Source organism: Buteo buteo, chromosome 1 (assembly GCF_964188355.1).
Source record: "Buteo buteo chromosome 1, bButBut1.hap1.1, whole genome shotgun sequence".
Taxonomy (NCBI): Eukaryota; Metazoa; Chordata; class Aves; order Accipitriformes; family Accipitridae; genus Buteo; species Buteo buteo.
Genome location: NC_134171.1, coordinates 68773722 through 68796432, shown reverse-complemented (window position 1 = coordinate 68796432; position 22711 = coordinate 68773722). Strand labels below are relative to the sequence as shown.

The 22711-nt window shown below is 47.6% G+C and overlaps 1 protein-coding gene across 5 annotated transcripts in view; it reads right to left on the bottom strand.

Moving 5' to 3' along the window:
• The window catches only part of NR3C2 (nuclear receptor subfamily 3 group C member 2), a 217984-nt gene extending 196824 nt beyond the window's left edge, over nt 1–21160 (bottom strand). For 2 of the 5 annotated variants that reach the window (XM_075035005.1, XM_075035017.1), the window contains exons 1-2: nt 20406–20540; nt 13584–15345 (exon numbers count right to left, since the gene is read on the bottom strand). In XM_075035005.1, coding sequence (XP_074891106.1) covers nt 13584–15343 — 1760 coding nt within the window. In that variant the 5' untranslated portion in view covers nt 15344–15345; nt 20406–20540. Of the gene's footprint in view, nt 1–13583; nt 15359–18584; nt 18683–20405; nt 20541–21121 lie in introns of those variants that run through there. The other 3 variants (XM_075035015.1, XM_075035014.1, XM_075034996.1) reach the window with 3 other exon arrangements.
• Between the last annotated feature and the right edge of the window lie 1551 nt (nt 21161–22711).

The following is a 22711-nucleotide window of genomic DNA, read 5'->3' as shown; positions in this document are numbered from 1 at the left end:
GACTTTGCAGGCAGCGCGGACAAACAAAAAGTTCTGCTCTTTTACTTGGTTTGTGTATACTTAATTAAAAAAAAAGCCACAACATTAATGCAAAGTCTTCTACAAATGGCGGATGATTTTTACGTTTCTGTCCTCTGAACAGTGGATAATTTAACATATTCCATCATCAACTCTCATGCCTAGTACAGAGGTACCTTAATCTTCCCAAGTGAAATATCAAAGACCAGACTATACCAAAAACAGTAAATGGGAAACATTTGTGTATTTACTGTTGTCTTTCAAACTGATTAGATGAAACATCTACAAAAATCAGTCAAAGCTATTTCTTGTAAACCTAAGTGAGGAGATGTTGAATATTCTCAATTTTTAGTCACGTCAGACAAAACCACAAGTTTTCCTAGGATCTGGTGCACTATATTAAGCTTACATCCTCTTGTGCCAATACCTGCTATCTTCCTTGCTCCTATAATCCTTCTCCCCTCTTTTTCATTAAATCATATTTCTTATTCTTCTGCATTCCTGAACTCAAGCTCATTCCTATTTGGTACTGAGTACTTTTTCTGCTCAGCATGAAAATTGCATTCATTTCTATTGACTTACTGATTTAGGTCATGCCAACATCAGTATCACCTCTGCGTTTGGGGTACGCCACGTGATAGAAAAAAGCCAAAATATATCCCAATCAGCAGTATCTCTTCCTATGGAGTTAGACCCAACGCGAGCTCAATGCCTCAGGTACCTTGAGCAGAATTTGGAAAGAACTATAAATGTCCACACTGCCTGCATCGGTGTAGAGAAGTCCCCAGGAACACTTACTGACCCCCACCACTGCTACAGCCCAAAAGCATGGCTGGGGCTGCCATCTCCTCACGCCTTGAAGCATGCCAGCTTTGAACACGAGCTTGGCAGATAGAGGACCCAGCTTCTGTGCTGCACCAGTCGGCTTCATGGACCTTGCTATAACCTTAGTAAGACTTTCTTCTAATAAGCACAATTATCAGGTGTTTGTGCTGAAGCAAGCAGAACTTGAAGCATCTTGAGATCATGGAAAGGGCTAAATGCAGGTGGAAGGACATGGAACAATGGCAGAGGACATGGAGCATCTTGTTCATCACAGTATGGAGGGTACGAAAAGAAGAAAAACATGAAGTTCCTCTTAAGAAGTTAATGAATGAGCTCAAAACTCATCTGGATCCTGGTATTACAGTGCTGTTTCATTAGAAATTAAGATAGGTTTATAACTCTTTTTTTCCTGTATCTATCTTATAAATAGACTTAATGGCTGTAAGTCATTTACAGGCCACTAATACATCACCTATTCAACTCAGCCTCATATTAAAATTAATTTATCAGACATCCGCAATATAGAATTAGCTGCAAATCAATAGGTTTACTTTTAAAAAAATTATTGATCCACAAAGTAGGTTTTCCTGAAACAACAATTCTAAGTTGTTAAATTAGTTTGCCTAAGTTACAGTTGCTTGTAAATACTTAACACAGCTGCCTATAACCAAAACAATTCTGTTTTCCTTTACAGATTAGTATTATAATAAATATGAGAATATCTGCAAACCGTACCTAGATCTTTCGACCAGTTGAAAAGAAGTGAAATTCACTAATGAAAAAAAGAGGATATAGCCTATTTGCCACTTCCGTTTCATTTCCTACTTCCAGGAGTTAACTCAGTTGTTTTTAAGATTTCTAGAGTCCTGCAAAGGAAGAATAAGTAGATACTCTGCTCATTCTGGACACAACTTATGAACAACCACATCTGCTGAAAACAGTGCCTCCAATTTTTCTGTGGAGTAATTTCCTCTGCCTGTAACCCTGAATCTTTTTTCAATTACAGATGCTTGAGTTAACAGGTGAAAATGCAATTAGCACACAGGCAGTAGCTACATTACAGGCACTGTGGTGCAAGAGATCTGTCGAGAAGACCGGTTGGTCCTGATGATACACTGTCCACTTTATGGGTGTTGCAAGTGTTATGCCTCATCCCAGCTCCAGCAGGGTCCCATGGACAGAAGCCATTAGGGGCTGGAGTGCCCTAGGCGGTTCCTGGAGCTGTTTTTTCATCCACTGCTGGCTAAGAAGTATCTGGTTTTTCACTTCTCAGCTGCCCTTTGATGTGAACTACAGCACGGAAGATGGTGGTAACTGGAAGATTCACTTCAAAAGCACATTTCTGATCCAAATCAAAATGCTAACACAAACCTACCAAGTTCGTTAGTAGCCCTCTGCACACAGTTAACTCTTGTTTATGTTAGTAAAGAAATGCAGGACAATTTGCAGACCCACAGTTTTGCTCCCGGGGGAAAAAAAAAAAAAAAGTAAATCAGCAACTCACTCTTTTCACTTCTATTTCTATATAAATTAGCTCCTCTGATTTTTTTTCCTTTTTAAAATAACATGTCCATGCAAAACACTCATCCTCCTTGCTTATTCCACCAAATGGGTTTAATATGAAGTGAGTAACAGTCCTTTATCTCATTATCTGCATGTGCAGTTTGAAGTTGTCATTACCACGTATTTAATCAGTCAAAATTTTCTATGCCTAATCTCCTTTTCACTGTCAAATCTTCAAAAACATAAATTCCAAGCAGTCTCAAGAATCAGAAAGGTTAGTTGGGAAACAAGTGCAAATCAAGTGCATTGTTTCATTGCAACATTATCTTATGTCATTAGTTGGCAGCAGCCATAAAGCTCTGGACCACTTCCAATATTTACTTCCATAAACTGAGTAGAAGCTGACACGTCTAAACCCCCACTTTGTTCATCTTCCAGCTAGTTTACACGGATTCAGATTAAAATAAGGATTTAAAAATCCTAATCGAATCAATTGGAATTATTCTGTTTTGCCACCGTGTATCTGAAGGAAGAGTATGGTACAGCCATACAGGGTTTGTAGAGCTATTCCTGCAGCAATGTGGTTTTACTTGATGCCTTTTACAGCGGGGCTGTCCGTGACAAAGGTTCAATGCAGAATTTTGACAAGCCAGTCATGTTCAGTAACTTTTTCTCATCCTTAAGGAATATACATTGGCCAATATTTAATTATTAACTTAAGAAAGCCTTAGCACTCACGAACAAACAAACAAATTTCAAATGAAAGTAACAAAACCAAAAGCCAGTGCGCCCTTGTTTAGTGAACAGGCTACCAGATGGGGGCCAATCCCCAAGAAACGGAGGAAGACGACCTCTGCTGCAGCATCCCACCAGGCCATCCCATCCTCTCCCTGCCAGGGTCGGGATGCCTGGAGGGCTGCAGGAGTCCCCTGCCACACACCGCTTCAGAGAGCGGGTTTACTGCCCAAATGTACGGACACGTATGTAACAAGGGACTGTGCCCAACTCTGGGACAAGACCTCTTGCTGGTTATGGAAAGCGACACCTGCAATGGTCCAGAAGCACAGATCCCTTGACAATGGGCCAGAACTGATGATGTGTGTTTATTTGCTACTAAACAATACAAAAACAAACAAACAAACAAACAAACCCCAAAGGACCTTGATCCTTAGACATGGCAAACATAAGACTATATTGTCTTCAAATGAGACTTTAATTTTTCTGGAAAGTTTTCACACCTGTGAAAGGTTTTTGTTGTTTTGTTGGTTTTTTTTTAATCTATCCAAATGAGTTTGGAAGATAACGAAGTTAGATCTAGCAAAGCAGATCTGAAGCTACCATTAAAGGAAGAGCTCCCTAACTGCTCTAACATACTGCACTCTCTAGCACAAATTTAATTTAGTTTAAAATAATGAAGCTGACAGCTCAGATAGTCTGCCTGGAAACAGTGCAAATTTCCCACCCACCTTCATTTGCAAGGTCCCTGGCACTCCAGTCTTCAAAAACGCTGAAGTGCATGACAGGTTTCTAGAGACAAGCCTTCAGCGATGCTAAAAGTGAGATCTCCGACCTCTTGGAGCAGCTCATATTTGAACTCAAGCCTCCTGAGGGAAAATAAAGGTTGCTGTCTTGATGCCCCGACCTTAAGGCGCACTTCCAGAAGCAATCCCTTTCCTGCTCCTAGTCTGAGGGCAGTGACACGAAACTCGACCAGGAGACCAGGTCCCACCTCCAGCCTTGCTTCAGTCAGACAAGAGGCCCTGTCGGAACGGGGAACGCCGTGAACCACCGGCGAAAGAGCCCCCTCCCCACTCTCTTACCCGCAGCGGTGCTAACGAAGAGCTAAAGATACAAACACGATTGATTTTTCAAGGTGAGACGTTGCCAGAGTAAACCGGGGCTCGCCGGTTGCGAAACCAGGTTTCCAAAGGGCTCGGAGAACACAGGTCTCGGTGAGGACACGCTCGGTGACGCATTCGCGCAGGTACACGGAGGCGGCTGCCTTGCGCAAGCTCACGGGGATGCACGGGCGCAGGCAGCTGCCTGCCGCGGCAGGGCAACGCGCCGCCGACCGCACGGGCGCTTCGGTCCGTTCTCAGGCCAGCGAAACTCAGCCCCTTCTCCTACACAGCCGGAATCCGCCATCGAGAAGCAAAGCATGACGTAAAAATTAATTGAGCAGAGCAGCGCTTTGCCTAGAGAACTGCTCCGATCTCCTTGGGGGGGGCTCCCAAGCCAAGACCGGGACAGTTTCTGTGCACCCTCCGTCCCGACCCTTTGAGGCAGGTACAGAAGAAGAGCTGGCGAACGAAAGAAATGAAGTACTGTAACGATGGGTTTTGCAGGACTGCGCTATCATGTTAGCACAACACGGTATTTAGAAAACCAGTGCCAAAAGCGCTACCAAGACCCTATAGTTCGGCCGCTGGGACAGCCAAAATCCTAGTCAAGACAAAAGATCCTAGCTACTTACTTCCCAATTCCGACCTGTGATTAAAAACCCTCAGACCACTGATAGATTACATAAACCTCTAAAATACATGTTTATTTTGTAGACTTAAGACTGAATATGAACCTGAAATGGTCATATAAACACACAAAAACGGAGGTAAGATATTGTCCCAAATCCAAAAGGTTCAGAAAACATTACTAAAAATGGCAGATTTTTTTAATCTCTTTTCAGAAACCTAATTGCTAGAGAATTCGTTTATAAAGCCACCACTTTTAGAAACTTGGGATAGCACCTCTCAAAAAGCAGACAAGGAAAGAAAAGCAAAATAGAAAAGATTCATGTGCCCAGTCCAAATTTTAGCCTGAGAGCCCATTCAAAAAGTTATTTCACCTGCAGACACAAGTAGAAAGTATTGTTTAGAAGAGAGAATGGAAATGAGTGAAGCGATATAAAAATTGTCAGAAACATTCAGCAATTAGTCTGAAATTTGCTTTTTAACCTCAGGGCTGTAACTCTTTGATCTATTATTAATTATCACTAACCACAATCAGCAGCGTACCCATGCATCTTAGGAGAGCGTACAAATTCCTATTTTACATATTATCCACAAATACTTGATTCTGTTTCTGCTCAGATGTTCCAACCAAAGTTTACTTTTTTTCTTTTTAAAGAAATGCCTTCATATATTAACCCTAAGTTACCCCACCTCCAAGTATGAAATTTAAGCTATCAATTTATTCACGAAGTAAACGCACAGCTTACAGATTGCAGGTTTATAGAAATCTAATTTAGCAAACAATTAACAACACATTCTAATGTAATTGTGGGAGCTTAATTCACAGTTTAAGATAAAGAAACAAAATTCAACTTCATGTTATTTTCTTTTGACCTACCACCAATGTGGGAACTTCTGCTGCAATACAACTCAGTAAAGAAACAGTATCTTGCAAAAACATTTGTTGACATACTGAAGAGATACAACCAGTGTTACTTATCCTTTTAAGAATCCATAATCCATCAACAGCATGGGTTTGGTTTTCAGCAGCTTTTTGTTTGTTTGTTTCGGGGGGGAGTTCTGGGGGTCAGGGGGGGTGGGGTTTGTGTTTTAAATCCTTCGGCATTGATTTCAGTACAGCAGAGAAAGACAGCCACCCGCATCACATCCTTTCAGAAAACATGCTGTTAAGCTCTGGTAAACCATATTAATAAACCTCAGTCGCAAAAAAAAAAAAAAAAATAAAAAAAAAATAATACAACCAAAAAACAACCAAGGTCAAAGCTTCCCATTTAAAGAGGCAGTTTATTTGAAAACTTTGTCCTGAAAGTAAATCAACTCCCAAGGTTTTGTAAAACTCCGGGGTTCCTGAACAGAAGGGTGCGTATTCCTAAGGACGTGCACGCGCCCCGCTTCCACGTGCGAGCGGGGATTGCCTCCTCCCGCACACGCACGCTGCCCAGCGCTGCGCTGAGACCTGCTGCCGCTGCTCTTGCCAGCGGCGGTGGTACTGGAGCAGGCTACGCCGGGAACTGCTGGCACGGATAAACAGGGCCCTCCTGACCTATGATCCCTTCCCTTGTAGCGTAAATCAAAAAAAGTATGCCATCCTCCAAGGTCAGCCTGTCTCCTCCAGCAGCAAAGCCAACACGGCTCCAGCAGGAGAGGGCTTTCGTGAGGACCCAACAGACGGTGACCTTCTGCCGCAGTTTGCGCTAGTAGGGCAGCAAGCAGTCAAATCATGCCATGGTCTGCTTAGGGTGCATTCAAACGTGCCTAATAATGCTGCCAGGACTTGGACAATTGCACACAATGGAAAGACTCCTCGTTTTTTCTCCACGGTTCTCTCTCACTCGGAGGAGACTGCAGCTGAAGTAAAGTAATTCATATGCTGAGCACCAAGCACTGTGTAGCAACCAGCTGCATGCGAAAACTGATTGAACTACTAAACTTAGACGTATTTAATACCTGTTTTTCACACACTCTTTTTAGTTTCCTCGTCGGACCATTTTTATCACTCTTATACAGCCATATTGTAAGTCACATTTGCCAGAGAACAAGTTGTCGTTCTATATTCGTCCTAAACTGTGGTACTTTCTGACCTCCGAGAGCTTAAATCTGAAATCACAGCACTCCACTGCTCTCCAAGAAGTTTTGGTTGAAATCAGTCCATTATTAATTCCAGCTCCTACAACTCTGTTCGAAGACTCAGTACATACAGATAAAAAACAGAAACTGCCTTTTAAAAACATACACTGAAAATACAAGTGCTGAGATTATGGCTTGACAGTGTATTATCTTTTAGCAGAAACGCGCACGTAGGATATTTCAAAGGTTCCTTTCCCTTTCCATCCCTTCAGTTTGTTCTCGTGTCTGTGTCATACCATGCTGCTCACCAAGTTGCACTGACCTGTTGGTTTTTAGAGCTTCAGAGTGAATTGGATTAGGAACCCAACCTGGCTCTCACATACAACGTGCCCAAACAAAAGGCAAAACCAGAGTCAGACCAGACACGGCATGGACCAACAGTACATTCTGCCACTGCAAACTATACATTCCTCGGCTACAAACGACACTCAGCAGCAACCACTACTCAAGCCCGGGTTCAGCAAAGCATGAATACGTCTCTAGAAATCTGATTCAGCTCGGCAGAGCACTTCACAGCAGGTTTAAGTTCCATTAATGTTAAGTGTTGGTTGAGTAAGGACAGGTTATTGAATCACAACTTAGCAATTTACTCCCTCTGCAGACAAGTACTGCACGAGTATTGGTACCGCTGCAGCAATCCCTATGCATGCTTACTTGCATAATTGCAATGCATATTCCATAAAATAGGATGGGAACATTTTTTATACAGTACATATTTCAGACATCAGTGTCTTCCAGTCCTCATGAAGATGGACTGATCCATACTGTCGGAATATGGATAATCAAAATTTCTTCTGCTTGCTAAAATCTGTGCACAAAGGTGATCCCACCTTTCCCTTTTTCAGAAAACTATCAAAGGAAGATACCGCAGTGAGATTCTGTATTACCAAAAGTGATACAAAAGCCAGGAAACAATTATTAACTATTATCAGAATAAACTATGGCAAACTGATTTCCAACAGCCAAGTACTGCAAAGTTCAGCAGTATCAACTGGCAACAGAAATGTTTTAGTAATACACAACATTACTTACCCCTGCACACAAAGAAACAAACAACCCCTAGATATTGGCATACGGATTGACAACGGGGGTCTCGCTTCCCCAGACATGGAAGATCCATCCACTTACGGAACACAATTTTCCAGCAATGTGGACTTCTCCCTGCCACAGCACAGGAGTCAACTGATGTATATAATTTTAAGGGAAAATAAGGCATCATTAGCAGTCATATTTTCAAAAGACATTTTATACAGATTTGAACTCCTCAATAAAAAGAGCAAAACAAAAAAAGAGCACCCTCAACAAAGTAATGACAAAACAAGCTGTAGAAAGTACAAGGCTGGAAATACATGCTGGTAGGCTAAGGAGAACCTTTAGACCTCCTGGCCTGACGTATTAATACAGACTCCTAACTTCTTTAGTGAGAAATAAAGACATACATACGTAGAGGTCCCTGTTGTATCAAGATCATAGCCAGAGTTGTTAAAAATTACACAAAATTATATAAGAACCTACAAAAACGAGTATAACTTTTCAACTGAAAAAAGTACAGACTTAAGGCTACGGTCTATGATATGAAAGAACCATTGGCTAAAAAAGTTTGCACATTAAATGTGTGGGAAGCTAAAGGGGAAAACAGTCTTGCCAAGCATGGAGAATATTTTAACAGCATGGTCTTTTTCCCATAAAGTCCATCAGCAAACAAACAGAGGTCGAGGCCATTCATAAATTCTAAAAATAATATTTACCAGACCTTTATCTCTCTGGCAGGTATAATTCTGATAAGTGACTATTCTAGATAATATTTAACATAAAAGTTTATTTACAAAAATACTTGCAATAGCCTGAAATCAGATTTTAAACAGAATCACTCACTCAAGTCAGTGAAGGTTACACGTTAATGAAGATCATGTTGTTGGGTTGGTTTTTTTGTTTTGGGTTGGGTTGGGTGGGGTGGGGTTTTTTGGGGGCTGCTACAAGTAGAGTCTATGAAAAAGATGCTGATCCATGTGAACGGCTCAGGAACAAAGAGGTATAAGTCGTCCCTAAAATATTGTCAATGTTTGATCAAAGATTTGACCATAAACCCTAAGAAGTCAATGACAGTCTTTCAACTTCTTTTAACAGACATAAATTAGAGTCTAAAATATGATGAAACACTGTTCTGAAATCTCCTTGTCTGAATGACAATTGAAACATTATTATTGATAAACGTATGCAATTTATGTTAAAATAATGAACTTTTTTACTAATAATACATCGAACCTGGCAAATTCATCCTACACTGGATTACACCAGTGGAACTGACAGGAAGAAACTACAGTAGGAGCATCAGCCTTTTGTTTCCACCACAACTGCTGAGAAAAGCAAGTATGTATGTGTACATACATGAGTTAATATGGAAATTAGAGAGAAAAGGCACATTTGCAAAAGAAGCTTTAGGTAAGAGCTAATGCAGCAAAAAGGTCATCTTCCTCAATTTTTTACTGTTGTTTCAAGCAACCATGACATTTTCCTAGGCCATTTTGAAAATTGCATAATTGGCACAATCACGAGGCTTAGGCTGGTACCCTGATTCAGACGAGCAATCACCTTAAAGTAAAATTTTATCTGGATTCTTACTGTAGGTTTTCATCAATGACACCACACAATTGCACATACCTTCTTTTTCAAGCCCACTTTGCTATTATTTAGTTTAGAAACCATTATTTCTTAGAGATGTAATTCATGGAGGGGGATCTATATACACAGACAGGTATGATTCACTCTCTATTAAAAATTAAACATGTAAAAAACTTTCAAAACCAAAGGCATGTTCTGCATGCATATTAGCAGAGGAAAAACATTTAAAAGGGAATAAGGAAACTTGGTTTCACTTAAGAGGCTCTCGCTCCCCAAACACAAGTTGCAACGTTAGAAAGTTACCACCAACGAACTTAAAAAGAACCATAACTGTGGACATCTAATAAAAGCAACTGAAGGAGAAAAAGAGAAATGTTCTAGTTGACAGTGGGTACTTGGCACAGTCAATAAGGTAGCAAGGCATTTTAAATGCCTAAACTATGTTTATTAGACACTATCAGCAAGTATAACTGACTCAAGAAAGGTGATATTCTAGTAAGAAAAAAAAAGTTAAATTTTTTTACAGTAATAGTCTAAAGATGCACTCTCAATGTGAAAAGTCTTTCTCATTCCTGGTCACCCACTCCTTTTCACCATGTAAGCTGCAAGTCAGAAGCAGTCTAAAAATGTCGAGGTTCAGAAAATAATGCTGCCAAAACAAGACGCATTCAATGCTGGTCATCTATTGGCTTGAGAGAACCAGGTCGCCTATTTTTTCCCTTCCCCTTAGTCTTTGCTCATGACAGTTTATATTGCAGGATAAGTATACCTGAAAAAAAGATGAAGACTTAGAATACCAGAAATGTTAAAATATTGCAGACTTTGAAGGGTTAATCACATGCTGCAGCAGTTTGCAAAACATATGATGCCTGATAGGGTTGACACATCAGGAAACGAAACCTGACTGGAAGTAAGGAAGGACCTGGTTTGGATGTGCAGTGCAGAGGTGCAATGCTGCTGCTCTGACGACATGAAGAGGCTTTGCAATCCCCGTGCCATGCTGACATGGGACAGCTGAAACCCACCTTGGGATGTTGGGTCTGACACAGGTTTAAACTACGCATGTTTTATTACAACACTTTGGAGCATGAACAAACTTGCACGTGATTTCCTCTGTTTTAGCTGGAACGCGGCACAGAAATGAGAAGTAAAGATCAATTCGAGGTTCATTAGCATGAGTGAGCTTTTACATGTGTGACTCCCTATGTTGAGTCTTCATGACTTGACTCGTCAGCAGGCAAATATCTGAGCAGGCACCTACACATTCAAATCTGTACTGCTAAATGACCTCGACGTGAATTTACCTTGAAACTTCTAAGGGCTTTGCACAGGTCCCCAGCTGCACCTGTTAGCATACAGCCACTGCCAAGCACATTAAGAGCAACATTTAGAATCATAGAATGGTTTGGGTTGGAAGGGACCTTAAAGATCATCTAGTTCCAACCGCCCTGCCACAGGCAGGGACACCTTCCACTAGACCAGGTTGCTCAAAGCCCCATCCAACCTGGCCCTGAACACTTCCAGGGATGGGGCATCCACAACCTCTCCAGGCAACCTGTTCCAGTGCCTCACCGCCCTCACAGTGAAGAACTTCTTCCTAATATCTAATCTAAATCTACCCTCTTTCAGTTTAAAGCCTTTACCCCTTGTTCTATCACTACATGCCCTTGTAAAAAGTCCCTTTCTGGCTTTCTTGTAGTCCCCCTCTAGGTACTGGAAGGCTGCTATAAGGTCTCCCCAGACCCTTCTCTTCTCCGGGCTAAACAACCCCAATTCTCTCAGCCTTGTCTTCATAGAGGAGGTGCTCCAGCCCTCTGATCGTCTTCGTGGCCCTCCTCCGGACTCACTCCAACAGGTCCATGTCCTTCTTATGTTGGGGGCCCGAGAGCTGAACACAGTACTCCAGTATTTAACTGTTTAGTTAAATAATGAGGCTGAGTTAAGAGATTTGAAATGATGACACATGTCCTAATCTGAACTACGGATCGGGATGCCTGAAGTGCCACAACCCTGCAGATCTCCATCACCTGAATGGAATTCCATACGTGCAGTAATAGCTCTGAGCGCCAAAAATGTCAGGATTTCAGCCCTGCCAAGTAACAGCTACACTCACCTGCATATCTTACCGAGCTATCAGCTTAGCGAACAAAGACAGAAAAGTGTATCAAGCCTCTGTCATCATAAAGCCTGATGACACAGATTATCCATTTACTAGTCTAGAGGTAAATAGATGAGAAGAGTTACCGTGGACTAATGTCAGATCAGAAGACTCCTTCAAAAGCCTTAGGAGAAACTGTCATTCAAAATGCAACTATTGATGACAACCATGCTTCTACCAGCATTTCCCTGTTTATTGTGTCTGTCCCTGGAACAGATGACAACCTTGACTCAGCGCAAGCAGCGCTTACTCACGCAAGAGCTCTCACAGCTGGCAGGAGCTACTTGCCCAAGTAACAGTGCTCAACCACAAAGGCAGTAAAATATTGGGTCTTTATTTTCAGGCATCCCATCAGTCTTCTGGTGAACTTTTCTCACGATATAAATAATGCAATTTATGAAAATTTCATCAGGTAAAATAACTAGGAAACAGGAACTTCATCTTCCTTGATCCAAGAAAGCACATTTAAACCAAGCCTGGATAATAACAAATATCCAGCTACATGCAAAGTTCAGCATAAAGGTGGGATACAGACCTTTCAAGTTGAGAAAGATATATTAAAAAGTGCATTCTTTAGGGACCATATTTGAAATGGCCAAAGAAAAAGTGAAGTATGGCTTGCAAAATGATAAGGAGATTGTAGAGGTATTGGACAGATCTGAGAATAAAATGGAAATATCTGAAGTCCTTCTTGTCCTCCCAGGCAGCTAGGCTGTTTTCCCTCCTCAAAAGCACCATTATTTTGGGTATTATGTTTATCACTGCAACACTATTTTTTCAGAAATATTTAGCCTCATACGAATATGGAAAAGACTACGCATCCTCTTCACCCTACTCCAAGAATAAGGCAGATGTTTCATTCACCGAGGGCAGTTGCACATCTCACGATGAGAAAAAAAAGACTTGAGAAGGTAAATGCAAATTCTCCTACTGGCTATTTTGTTGAGTCTTAGCACAAACCTTTGGTGAGCCTCTTTGACACACAAGGAGGCTATGTAACTATTCTAACCCAGTCATGCTGTCAGATGCACTTAATAACTTGTACTATTGACTATGAAACTAGATAGTTTATGGAAGTAAGCATCCTTTATGAGATACATGAACACCTGTTTTTGCTGAAGAAGTACATGCTTCCACGAATCAGCCAAGAAACACAAATTCAAACGACACTTGCATATTTCCCTTCCACCAAAAGTGAGGAGATCAGTTTATCCATTTATCCCTTTCAAATGCGTCAAGTTTTAACAGCCCTCCTCCTTCTGGAGGCATTTTTCTATATATACAAACCAAATGTTCCTACAGTTAAAATACAGAAATAATATGTTGTCACAGGCTTGTAAGGTTTAGTTTTTAAACTTAACCAGTTCAAGTCCGGTGCAAACTTATAACGATGCATCTTTACAAAAACGGATTCCCGACACTATTGTTTTCTTATCCTCATCTCAGTATTTCATCTGAGGTACCACACATTCAAGCACCAGCTAAGAAAGAATAACCATTATGGGACACTTGAGAGCAATTTTACTAAGCTCTCATTATGGGAAAAACAACATTTAGAGTAGTAAGAGCTCATAAACATACTAAAGCTACACTTTCAAATCAAATAACAGTAGAATATAATATGTTCTTTTTAAATATTAAAGTCAGCACTTTGTTTTTATTAAAGGCAGAGTAAAATGCAGCAGGAAAGCAGCAAATCTAGTGATAAGAATTGAAATGCAAACAAAGAATTACACACCAGCTTGAGAAATACCGCCCTGGTCCCCATTTTAATTCACGCCTTGTTTGTTTAATGGAGGGGAAGAAGAAAAAAAAGGAGGAAAAAAAAGAAAAAAAAAAAAAGAAGTAATTTGCCTGCTCACCTGGACACGTTTTCTGGAATGTACTCTAGAACTGGATACCCATCACTTCTTCTGGATGCCAACTCCGAATGCGACTTCCAGGTCTCCACTAGTGTGCTGACAGAAGGGAACGAGCTCAAGTGCTGAAACGCCTGCTCTCGAGCAACGGGCCGCGACAAAGATATCGTGCCTTGGGCACCGATCCTGTAGTGAAATGACTGTCCACCTGAATTTACACCCACAATGGCAGAGGATGGTATACTGTTTTCTTGGTAATAGCTGCCATCGTCAGGCTCCTGCTTAATTCCCACACGTAGGCCTGGATTTGGAAAACCGCTACCTTCACAACTTCCATCAAATGAAGAAACAGGTGGTCCTAAAATCCCAGAAAGAGAGTAATAGTCTTTGTCATCCATAAAAGAAAAATAGGAGCCATCTGTAAATGGGAAGGGATTTACTGTTTGATTCCCTTTAAAAGAGGCACCAGAACAAGGATGCTTGGCCGACTCTTGCTTCACTGGTACTGAAAAGGGGGAATCAGAGTTTATTTTGCTGCTGTCGCCAATGCACGCGCTGCCGAACGAACCGTCTGGCTCGGGTTTTATGAACTGAACAAGGTTCATCTGACTGTTGCTGGAGATGGCGTTCTCCATTTCCTCCATCTTAGGAAACGTGAGTTCTTGAGCACCCTTGTCTTTCGTTTCGGGACTGGGAACTGTATCTTGGCTTCTGCTAGGTCCCGCCGGCGTGCCAGAAGCTGGGAATCCTAGGGAGTTGTTTGCAGGGCTACAGATGGACGATCCCACAGTGCTAACCGCCGGACTAGAACGCGTGGACCTATTATTGGCATTGGAAGGGCTGGCAATGGAGCTCCTCGAGTTCAGGTTCGCAGGACTGGACACAGAAGATCGCATAGTGATATTATTGGGACTCGAGACGGGAGATTTCACGCTGCAATGACTGGGAGGACTAGAAATCGGTGATTTCATGCTACTTATAGGGCTAGAAAGCGGAGACCCGACATTGCTAACGTGCGCGGGACTATGCAACATAGACCCCCGGTTTTCAACGTTCGGCGAGCGTGACAAAGGGGTTCCCTGGCTGATGGGGCTGTGCACGGCAAAGTTCCCAAAGTTAGCAGTAGTTGAGGACACAGAGTTAACTCCCGCGGGACTACACACCGAGGAAGCCATGTTCTGAGGGCTGCAGCCCGAAGGGCTTTTCTCTTGACACATGATAGGGCTTTTGACAATAGCGTGCATGGCACCACCGTTCACAGCGCTCCCAGAGTCCGATATCAAAGACCTCAAGGGCCTGCTGGCGCCGTGGAGGGGAGAAGAGCAATGGCCGTTCTCCTTGTAGAGCTTCACCAGCTGCTCCACGTTCTGGTAGATCTTTCCCGGGCTCCCCTGGTTCTGCTGATCATAGGGGTAATCGGCATCTCGTATCGAATCCATATATAAACCCATGGATTCGGCCACCGTCGCCGACAGCTCCTTCGACTCCGTTTCGGTTTTGATGTCAGAGGGCAAAAGACCAGGCTGGCTGCTGTCTTGCTGCAGGCAGGAGAGTAGCTCAGGCTTTTCTTTGTTGCTTCCTTGAGCGCTGCTGTTTGCAAAAGTGCCGGCAGCACAGCTTACGTTTACAATCTCCATATAGTTACTGTCATCAGTCTGCTCTCCAGCACCTATAGAAGAATACTCCACAGACTGAGAAACTTGACCCCACCGTCTCTCCATATCTAAGCCTTCTGGGTAGCTGTGGTATCCTTTTGTCTCCATAACTAGCAAAGACATATATAAAAAAAATAAAATTAATAAATGACAGGACAGTGTGACTTCCTAAGGAAATTTCCCAATTTCCTAAGGAAACAAGGCGTATCCGCTCACTCTGTCTATCCTCCTCTCTGCCTGTCTGCCAGTCCCATTTCCCTGCCCCATCCATCATCTCTCAACCATTTGTCCAATTTCAATCAAACCGAGGGAAAAGCTCTCATGGACACGACAGCCCTAGGGGTTCCGAGAGAAAACCGCTCAGCAGTTAGAAAAGACCCAAATTACTGCTCCCCGCCCTGCCCCAAAAGGAACGGCTCGGCAACGTCAGCGCAACCACCGCCCACCCTCGCCGGCCGCAGCCCCGTGGCCGGTGCCAGCAGCACCGTGGGCTGCCCCTCACCCAGGGATCTGGGAGGAAAAAAAAAAAGGAAGGGGGTAGCAAGGAAGGAGGGGAACCAGAGAGGTCCTGAAGGAGGACACGGCGGTGGTAGGCAGGACGTAAACCCCGAGGACATGGCTCATCACAGCTCTGCTCCTCCCAAGACCTCTCCCTGCCATGCTACAGGGAGGGCAAAGCAAGGGAGGCTGGCGTGCTAAGAGCGTTTCTCTTCATCACCCAACTGTGTACGGTCACCTGAGGAGACACGAAGGATGGGCTGAGCGGGGAGAGAAGTGGTGCAGAAGTTGAATGGGAAATGTTTCTGCCACAGAGGAAGGGGATCAGGTTAGGCGGGGATGCGTGGCTATTAAATGGATCCGTAATTCTGCAAACCTCCACGGCAGCCAGCAAGAGGAATACATGAAGAAAAGTAAACCTTGCTCTAAAATAGACCCTAAAAAACCCCTCCCATCCCACATGCTGCTCTCTCCAGGCAGAGAGCAAAACGCATGACCTAGCCTCCATTATTCTGAAAATCACGTATAAGTAACAACAATTTTTTTTTTCTTAAGGAAACGGCTCACAGTATCGTTAGAACTGTAGAAACTCAAGTGCCAATAGTTGCAACATCAATATTATGCAAATATTTTTTTCCTTTTAGAATATATTACTTAGTGTTTAATCCCTTTACTTAACACTACTTAAAAACGCTATTTTAAGCAAAATTATAAAAACAAATCAAAAAAACTTAAAATGAATGACTCAAATACTTCTTTGCCTTACTTAGAATTATGGCCCTATGCCTGCATTCCCCTCAAGCACAAATTTTATTAGAACATCATTCTGTGTATCAAATCACATTCCTGTAGCCTAAAATTTTCAGACAGAAGTGCCTACTTTCACATAAAGTCACTCCCAGATAATCACCTACCCCTGATTTAAGTGCTGAGCAAGCCTAATTCCTAGAGAAATCAATTGCAGCTGTGAGTGACCAGAATTTCTGAAAACCAGGAAACTTAGTTAAGGCTTAAAATTAGGATGTAAGTGAATTTTAACCCTCAGAACCACCAGCAGAACCACCGAGTACCAGGAAATCTCAGTTATAGGCCTAACATTACAGTGGTGCACAAGCTTTGTAGCAACCTCTCCCACAGCAGTAAATTTCAAACTTCGTACATAATCAATAGGCAAGCATTGCTTTAAAACTTCAGCAAATAAAAATCTGGGTCACACAAAAGAAAAAAAAAAAAATAATGAAAATGCCCTGGTCCTGCACTTCCAGAGAGAGAGGCACTGTCTGGTAAATATATCCGAGAGGATCAAAAAACTGCAGAGAGATTATTTGTGGCCTGACACAAGTTCGGTTTAAAATGACAGCTATGAATTAGTAAGAATGCAGCAGCAAAGAGATTTTGGGAGTCTTGATTTCTGTCACCTCTGAGCGCCTCAGCGGATACTAGAACCAAATAATCATCTCACGGGCTGCTGATAGCATAAGGGTTTGATTTTGTTCTTCTAAGCAGAACTTATTACAACTTGACTAGCATGTTTATCCACGGCATCCACACTTCACCTACTGCACAAACATGCCTTTTTACTAACTTTCACTAAGTGAATTTGACTGTGGGCTAAAACATCCACGGACACCAACAGGAGCCGAGTCGTGTTACGTATCAGAACCGATCTACATCTGATATTTTGCAGAAGGAACCTTATATTATTATGAGCACAGCAGTTTCTCCTGACCCCCCCCCCATCCAAGAAGTACTCGGACACTGCGAGTTCTGTATTTCACCCCCAAACATATCAACAAACACAGCCCTCTGCAGTACGAACCTCCGATCAATCAGGCGTGAAACCAGTTTCGCAGCAACAGTCAAATAAAAAAATCAAATGGTACCTGGTATCCCTGCAACCAAAAGGTCACCTCGATACGGGAAAATCTGAAGTAAATCCAGTTTCATAGAAACTAACCCGATGACGGCTCAAGCGACCACCCACTTCTCATTTCTCGGTGTTTGTTAAACGAATTTTTCTGCAAGTTTCACTGCCCGAGAACGGCTTCGCTGACGTTCAACTGCCCAGGGGAGCAGAGTTTCACCGGCAGAGATGGGCTGGGGTTTTCCCCCCGCTCTCCAGGGCAGCAGGGCAGGGTGGGCAGCACGGGTGGGCAGGTCGGCGGGCAGCACGGGTGGGCAGGTCGGCTGCCGGCGCTGCCCCCAGCACCGCCAGAGCCGCGGACGCCGAGCAGAGCCGGACACGGGCCCCCGCGGCGGAGGGGGGGGGGGTCTGGCCCCTCCGTCCTTGCGCGCACACACACGCGTGTTAATTAACCGCGCAGGCAGCGCGCACGCTTCCTTCCCTATCTGACCTATGCTATATCCAGCATCACCGCAGCTCCCGGGCAAAAGGCACCGCTGTGCGCCCCTAACCTCCACCCCCCCCCCGCAGGTACAATCCGGATTGTCACGCGTGGGGGAAGCCAGCAGTGCCCGGGAGCGAGCAAGCTCCTTCTCTCGCAGGCGTCCGCCAGGGGTGGGCCCGGGGCAGGGGGGTGGGGGGGATCCCGAGAGCCCGAACCCGCTCCCTCCCGCCGCCCGGACCCCCGAGCGATGCAGAAAAGGGCCTTTTTTCCGCGCAAACGCCACTCCCCGCCCCCCCCCGGCGGAGAGAGTCTGGATTATCACCGTGACACCCCACCCACGGAGGGCACGGGGAAGGAGGGGAGAACGCGCCGCCGGTGCCGAGCCCCGAAGTGCCCCCACCCCCCTCAAACCCCCCCCCCCCCCCACCCCGCCAGCCCCACCTCCCGGTGCGGGTCGGGGAGAAGAGCGGCTCCCCCCCGCGTCGGCCCCGGCCCCGCGGTACCTGTTGCGGCGGGGCGCGTCCCCGAGCCCCCGCCGGCGCGGCGGGCGGCGCGGAGCGGAGCGGAGGGCGGCGCGGAGCGGCGGGGCGGGCGGCGCTCACCCCCCCGCACCCCCTCCCTCCCCTCCCCTGCCCGCCCGCCCGCCCGCCCGAGGCGCGCTGCGCCGCGCCGCGCCGCCCGGTGACACGGAGCGGCACCCGGGAGGGGACGGGAAAAGGTGCCAAGTCCTTTAAAAACATGTCACATGCCCATATAAAGTTCAAGTTTACGTCCCGCCCGCCGCCCGCCCTGATTGGCGGGCGGGACGCGGGGCGCCGCGCGGCTGGGGCCAGGCCGCCGCCCCATTGGCTGGGGCGCGCCGTCAGTCACCCGCCGGGCGACATGACTGATACAAAGTTGCTGCGACACAGGCTGGAAAACGCATCTCCTTAAAGCCGCAGGGGCCGCCGCCGCGGCCGCGCAGCCCCGCGCAACCCCCCCGGGCGCCAGCCCCCGCCGCGGAGCCGGGGGCCCCCGCCTGCCTCCCCGTTCCCCCCCCGGAGGCGCCCCCGGGGAAGGGTCGCGGGGTATCGGGCCGGGGCCCCCCGCGGGCAGGTGAGGTGCGCGGGGCGCGGCCGCCCCCGCCCGGTGCCCGCGCCGCGCCGGCGGCAGGGCCGGGCATCGCCTCTCCGCCGGCCCGGGATTTCCGCCTTTCAGCGGCGTATGAATACGCACGGTACCGATACAGCGGTGATTTCACCGAAAGATAATTAAAAAAAAAAAAAAAAAGAGCGGAGCGCGGGAGGGTTCAAGGACTCGTCCTCCGCTCTCCGCCGGGCTGGCTCCGCTCCGCGGCAGCCGCGCATCCCGCCGGGCGCCCCCGCCCGCTGCCTCCCCCCATTCAGGGACAGCGAGAGGGGCCGCCGGGACGGCTCCCGGCTCCGGGGTGCTGCCCACCCCCGTGGCGTGTGTGTGTGTGTGTCGTCGTCGTCCCCCCCCCCCGGTGCCCACGTCCCGGCTGCAGGAATACCCTTCTCCCAAGGAAGCAAAAAAAAAAAAAGACGCCGAGCAAACTTTCAGGCGATGCGCTCCCAACTCGCTCCGTAAATAACGCCCCCAGCCCCCGGCAGCCGCTGACGCACGCTCCCAAACGGCCCCGGCCCCCGCCGAGCCCCGGCCCCGGCCCCGGCCCCGGCCCCGAGCCGCCCCCCCAGGTGCGCCCGCGGCCCGGCCCCGGCCCGGCGGGGACAGCTCCGCGGCCCCGCAGGGTGACAGAGGTTCGGGGGGGGGGGGGGGGGGGGAGTCCGTCGGGGAGCGGCAGCGCCGTGCATCGCGCCGGGGCACCGCGCACCTTCGCCCGAAATCGCCCCCCTCTTGCGCGCCCGCCCGCCCGCAACCGCAACCGCACAGATCCGCGTATGCTCCGGGGAGCGGGGTTTGTATTCGGTAGTGGCGGCGAAAGCCCAAACCGTCCCCGGGATTTCGGGTGTCACGTGCCCCTCTCATTTTTTTCATAGTCTGCCAAATATCGACCCGCACTCGCGGCCCCGCCGGGCACGGGCCGAGGCGGCGGCGGCGGCGGCGGCGGCTCCCAGCGCCGGCGGCGAGACCCGCGGAACAGCCGCCGCCGCCGCCGCGCTTCCCCGCTGCCGAGCAATGGACGTGTCCTTCCCGCGAAGTTTGCACTGATGGGGACGGGACCGGCCGTGACCTGGATACGCCGGCCGGTGTGGCGGACACCCACCCTGCCCCTGCCGCCCGCCCCTCGCCCCCCCCCCCGCTCCCACCCCCCCCCCCACCGCGCCGCTCCGCGCCCCGCGCAAAAGGGTCCGCGCTGCACTCACCTCCCCTACGACATGGTGGCGCGGCGGGAGGAGGCACGGCCCCCGGCTACTGCCAGCAAACCATCCGAAAGCCCGCACCGCCACCCAAAAAAAAAAAAAAAAAGTACGCGGAGGAAACGCCGGGAGCGGGGCCGGGCAGCGGGCAGGAGGGCGCTGCTGGCGGGGTCGGCGGGAGGGGGCTGCGGCGGCGGCGGCAGCAGGCGGCGGCGGGGTGCCCGCGGCTCGGCGCGGCGCGGCGCGGCTGGGCGGACAGCTCCCACCATGGACGCCTAGGTGGGTGGGTGTTCCCGCGGGTCACACCCTCGCCCGCCGGCGGAGGGGAGCGAGGGGTGGATCCAGCACCGGCGGGAGGGGGGGGGGGGAGGCGGGGGGATTTGGGGAGGGGGGGGGAGAAGAGAAGGAGGGGCGGGGGAGGGAGGGAGAGAGACACCCTCCACGGGAAAAAAAAAAAAAAAAAAAAAGCCCAAACCCGAAAAAAAAAAACTTATGTCATTCCAGGTAAAACTCCCATCTGCGCCACCAAGGAAGAGGAGGGAGGAGAGTGGCGAGGGTGTAAACTTTTTCCTACCCCCCCCCCAAACCCCCCCGCCCCCCCCTCCCCCGGTGCCGCCCGGCCCCTCGCAGCGCCCGGCGGCCGCGCCGCCCCCGCCGCCCCCTCCCGCGCCGCCCGCCCCGGCGGCTCCCGGCGGCGCGGCGCCGCGGGGTTTCTCACGCACGGAGCCCGCCGCCGCCGCCGCCGCCGCCGCGGTTCCTGGTTCGCGGAGCCGCCGGAGGAAGGGAAGGAGGGCGGGCGGCAGGGAGGCAGGGCGGGCGGCGGGGGAGGAGTGTCTCCCCGCGCCCTTCCCCAGGCGGAGCGTCTCTCCCGGCCCTGGCGGCGGCAGCGGCGGCGGCGGAGCCCCCCCCCCCCCCCCCCCCCGCGACCGCCCGACCCTGCGGGGAGCGGGGCGCCCGTGGAGGAGGCTGCGCCCCCCGCGCTGGGCCTGCGCCTTCCTCCGCCTCCTTCCCCGCTCCCATTAAAACGGGGGGAGCCGGGCCCCTCTCTGTCCCCCGTCCCCCCCCCCGGCCTGCCCTCGGCGTCCCGGGGTAACGGGGGTTGTATTCGGCACTCGGGCGGCTGCGGTGGAGCAAACCCACCCTGATTTCAGACATTAAAAAAAAAAAAAAAAATCGGCGCTAACATCGATACTGGGTTTAAATTAATATTTCACTTGTGACTAAGATGTTTTAAAGCTGATTATTTTTAAGTTCGGGGCATTAAATGTCTCTTCGTTTAAACATCTTGAGGGGGAAAAAAAATCAGGCCTTGGAGGGAGGAAAAAGTTGGCCCTATTTTAATACCCTCAATGAAGTCTTTAAACATGGAAAAGGACTGCTCACGGAGAGGGAATTTTACCTGTGCCGAAGCGTCTGTAGTATCGGGGCCTTGGAAAAGCCGAGTATTTTATCAGCTGTTGTTTGCATCCGTCCAAGTTTGTGGGTAACTTGATAAGCGTTAAACAGGGAAGCATAAAGTGCTGGTAAGGCCAGACTTGGAGATAACGGCGCATTCAATAGCTTAATTTCACAATTAGTTTGCTATATTATTGGAAGCAAATCATATTTCACTGTGCCTACACTAGTGCTCTATTTTTAGCCATAATGTAGCTAAAACGGAGGAACCTACTGAGATATATTATAACATCGAATGTGAACAATTCTGTTCTCTCTCTTTTTACTCATTTCGTGTCATACATCTGGTTTGGAATACTGCTAATTTATTAATTGAGAGGAGCTACCGTGGATGGGTTGGAGGCTGCAATTCCAAGGCAGAGGAAAGTTCCACACAACTCTGCGAGTAACCCGGCAAATCACAGTCGTGCAAAAAGCACCCAAGCACGTTGGCTGGTCTATCAATAACTGCTGTACCGAGCACAACTATTTTATGTTAGTTTATAGTAATGGTGTATTTGGCTGATTGGTTGGACTTCTTTTGTCTTACTCTTCCTGCTATTCTTTTTTTTTTTTTTTCAGGGCAGAGGTGTAAATGAAAAAGGCATCTGAAATGCCTGAAGGTAGCCTCAGTCTTTGTTTTCCATCTTTTTCTTTTTTTTTAAGAACAAAACGGAGAGAGAAAATAAAATTGAGGGAATATATCTATCTTCTGTCCCAATGTTTGATTCTCCCCCCCCCCTTTGTGTTACATACAGAGATGGCTGCTGGAAGAATAAAGCACCTTTCCCAGTACATGCAAGATGCTCACAGATTTTCCACAAATGCAGTAGAAACCTCATTTGTTTTCTGCTTGTGGTTCACAGGAGCACTTAGCT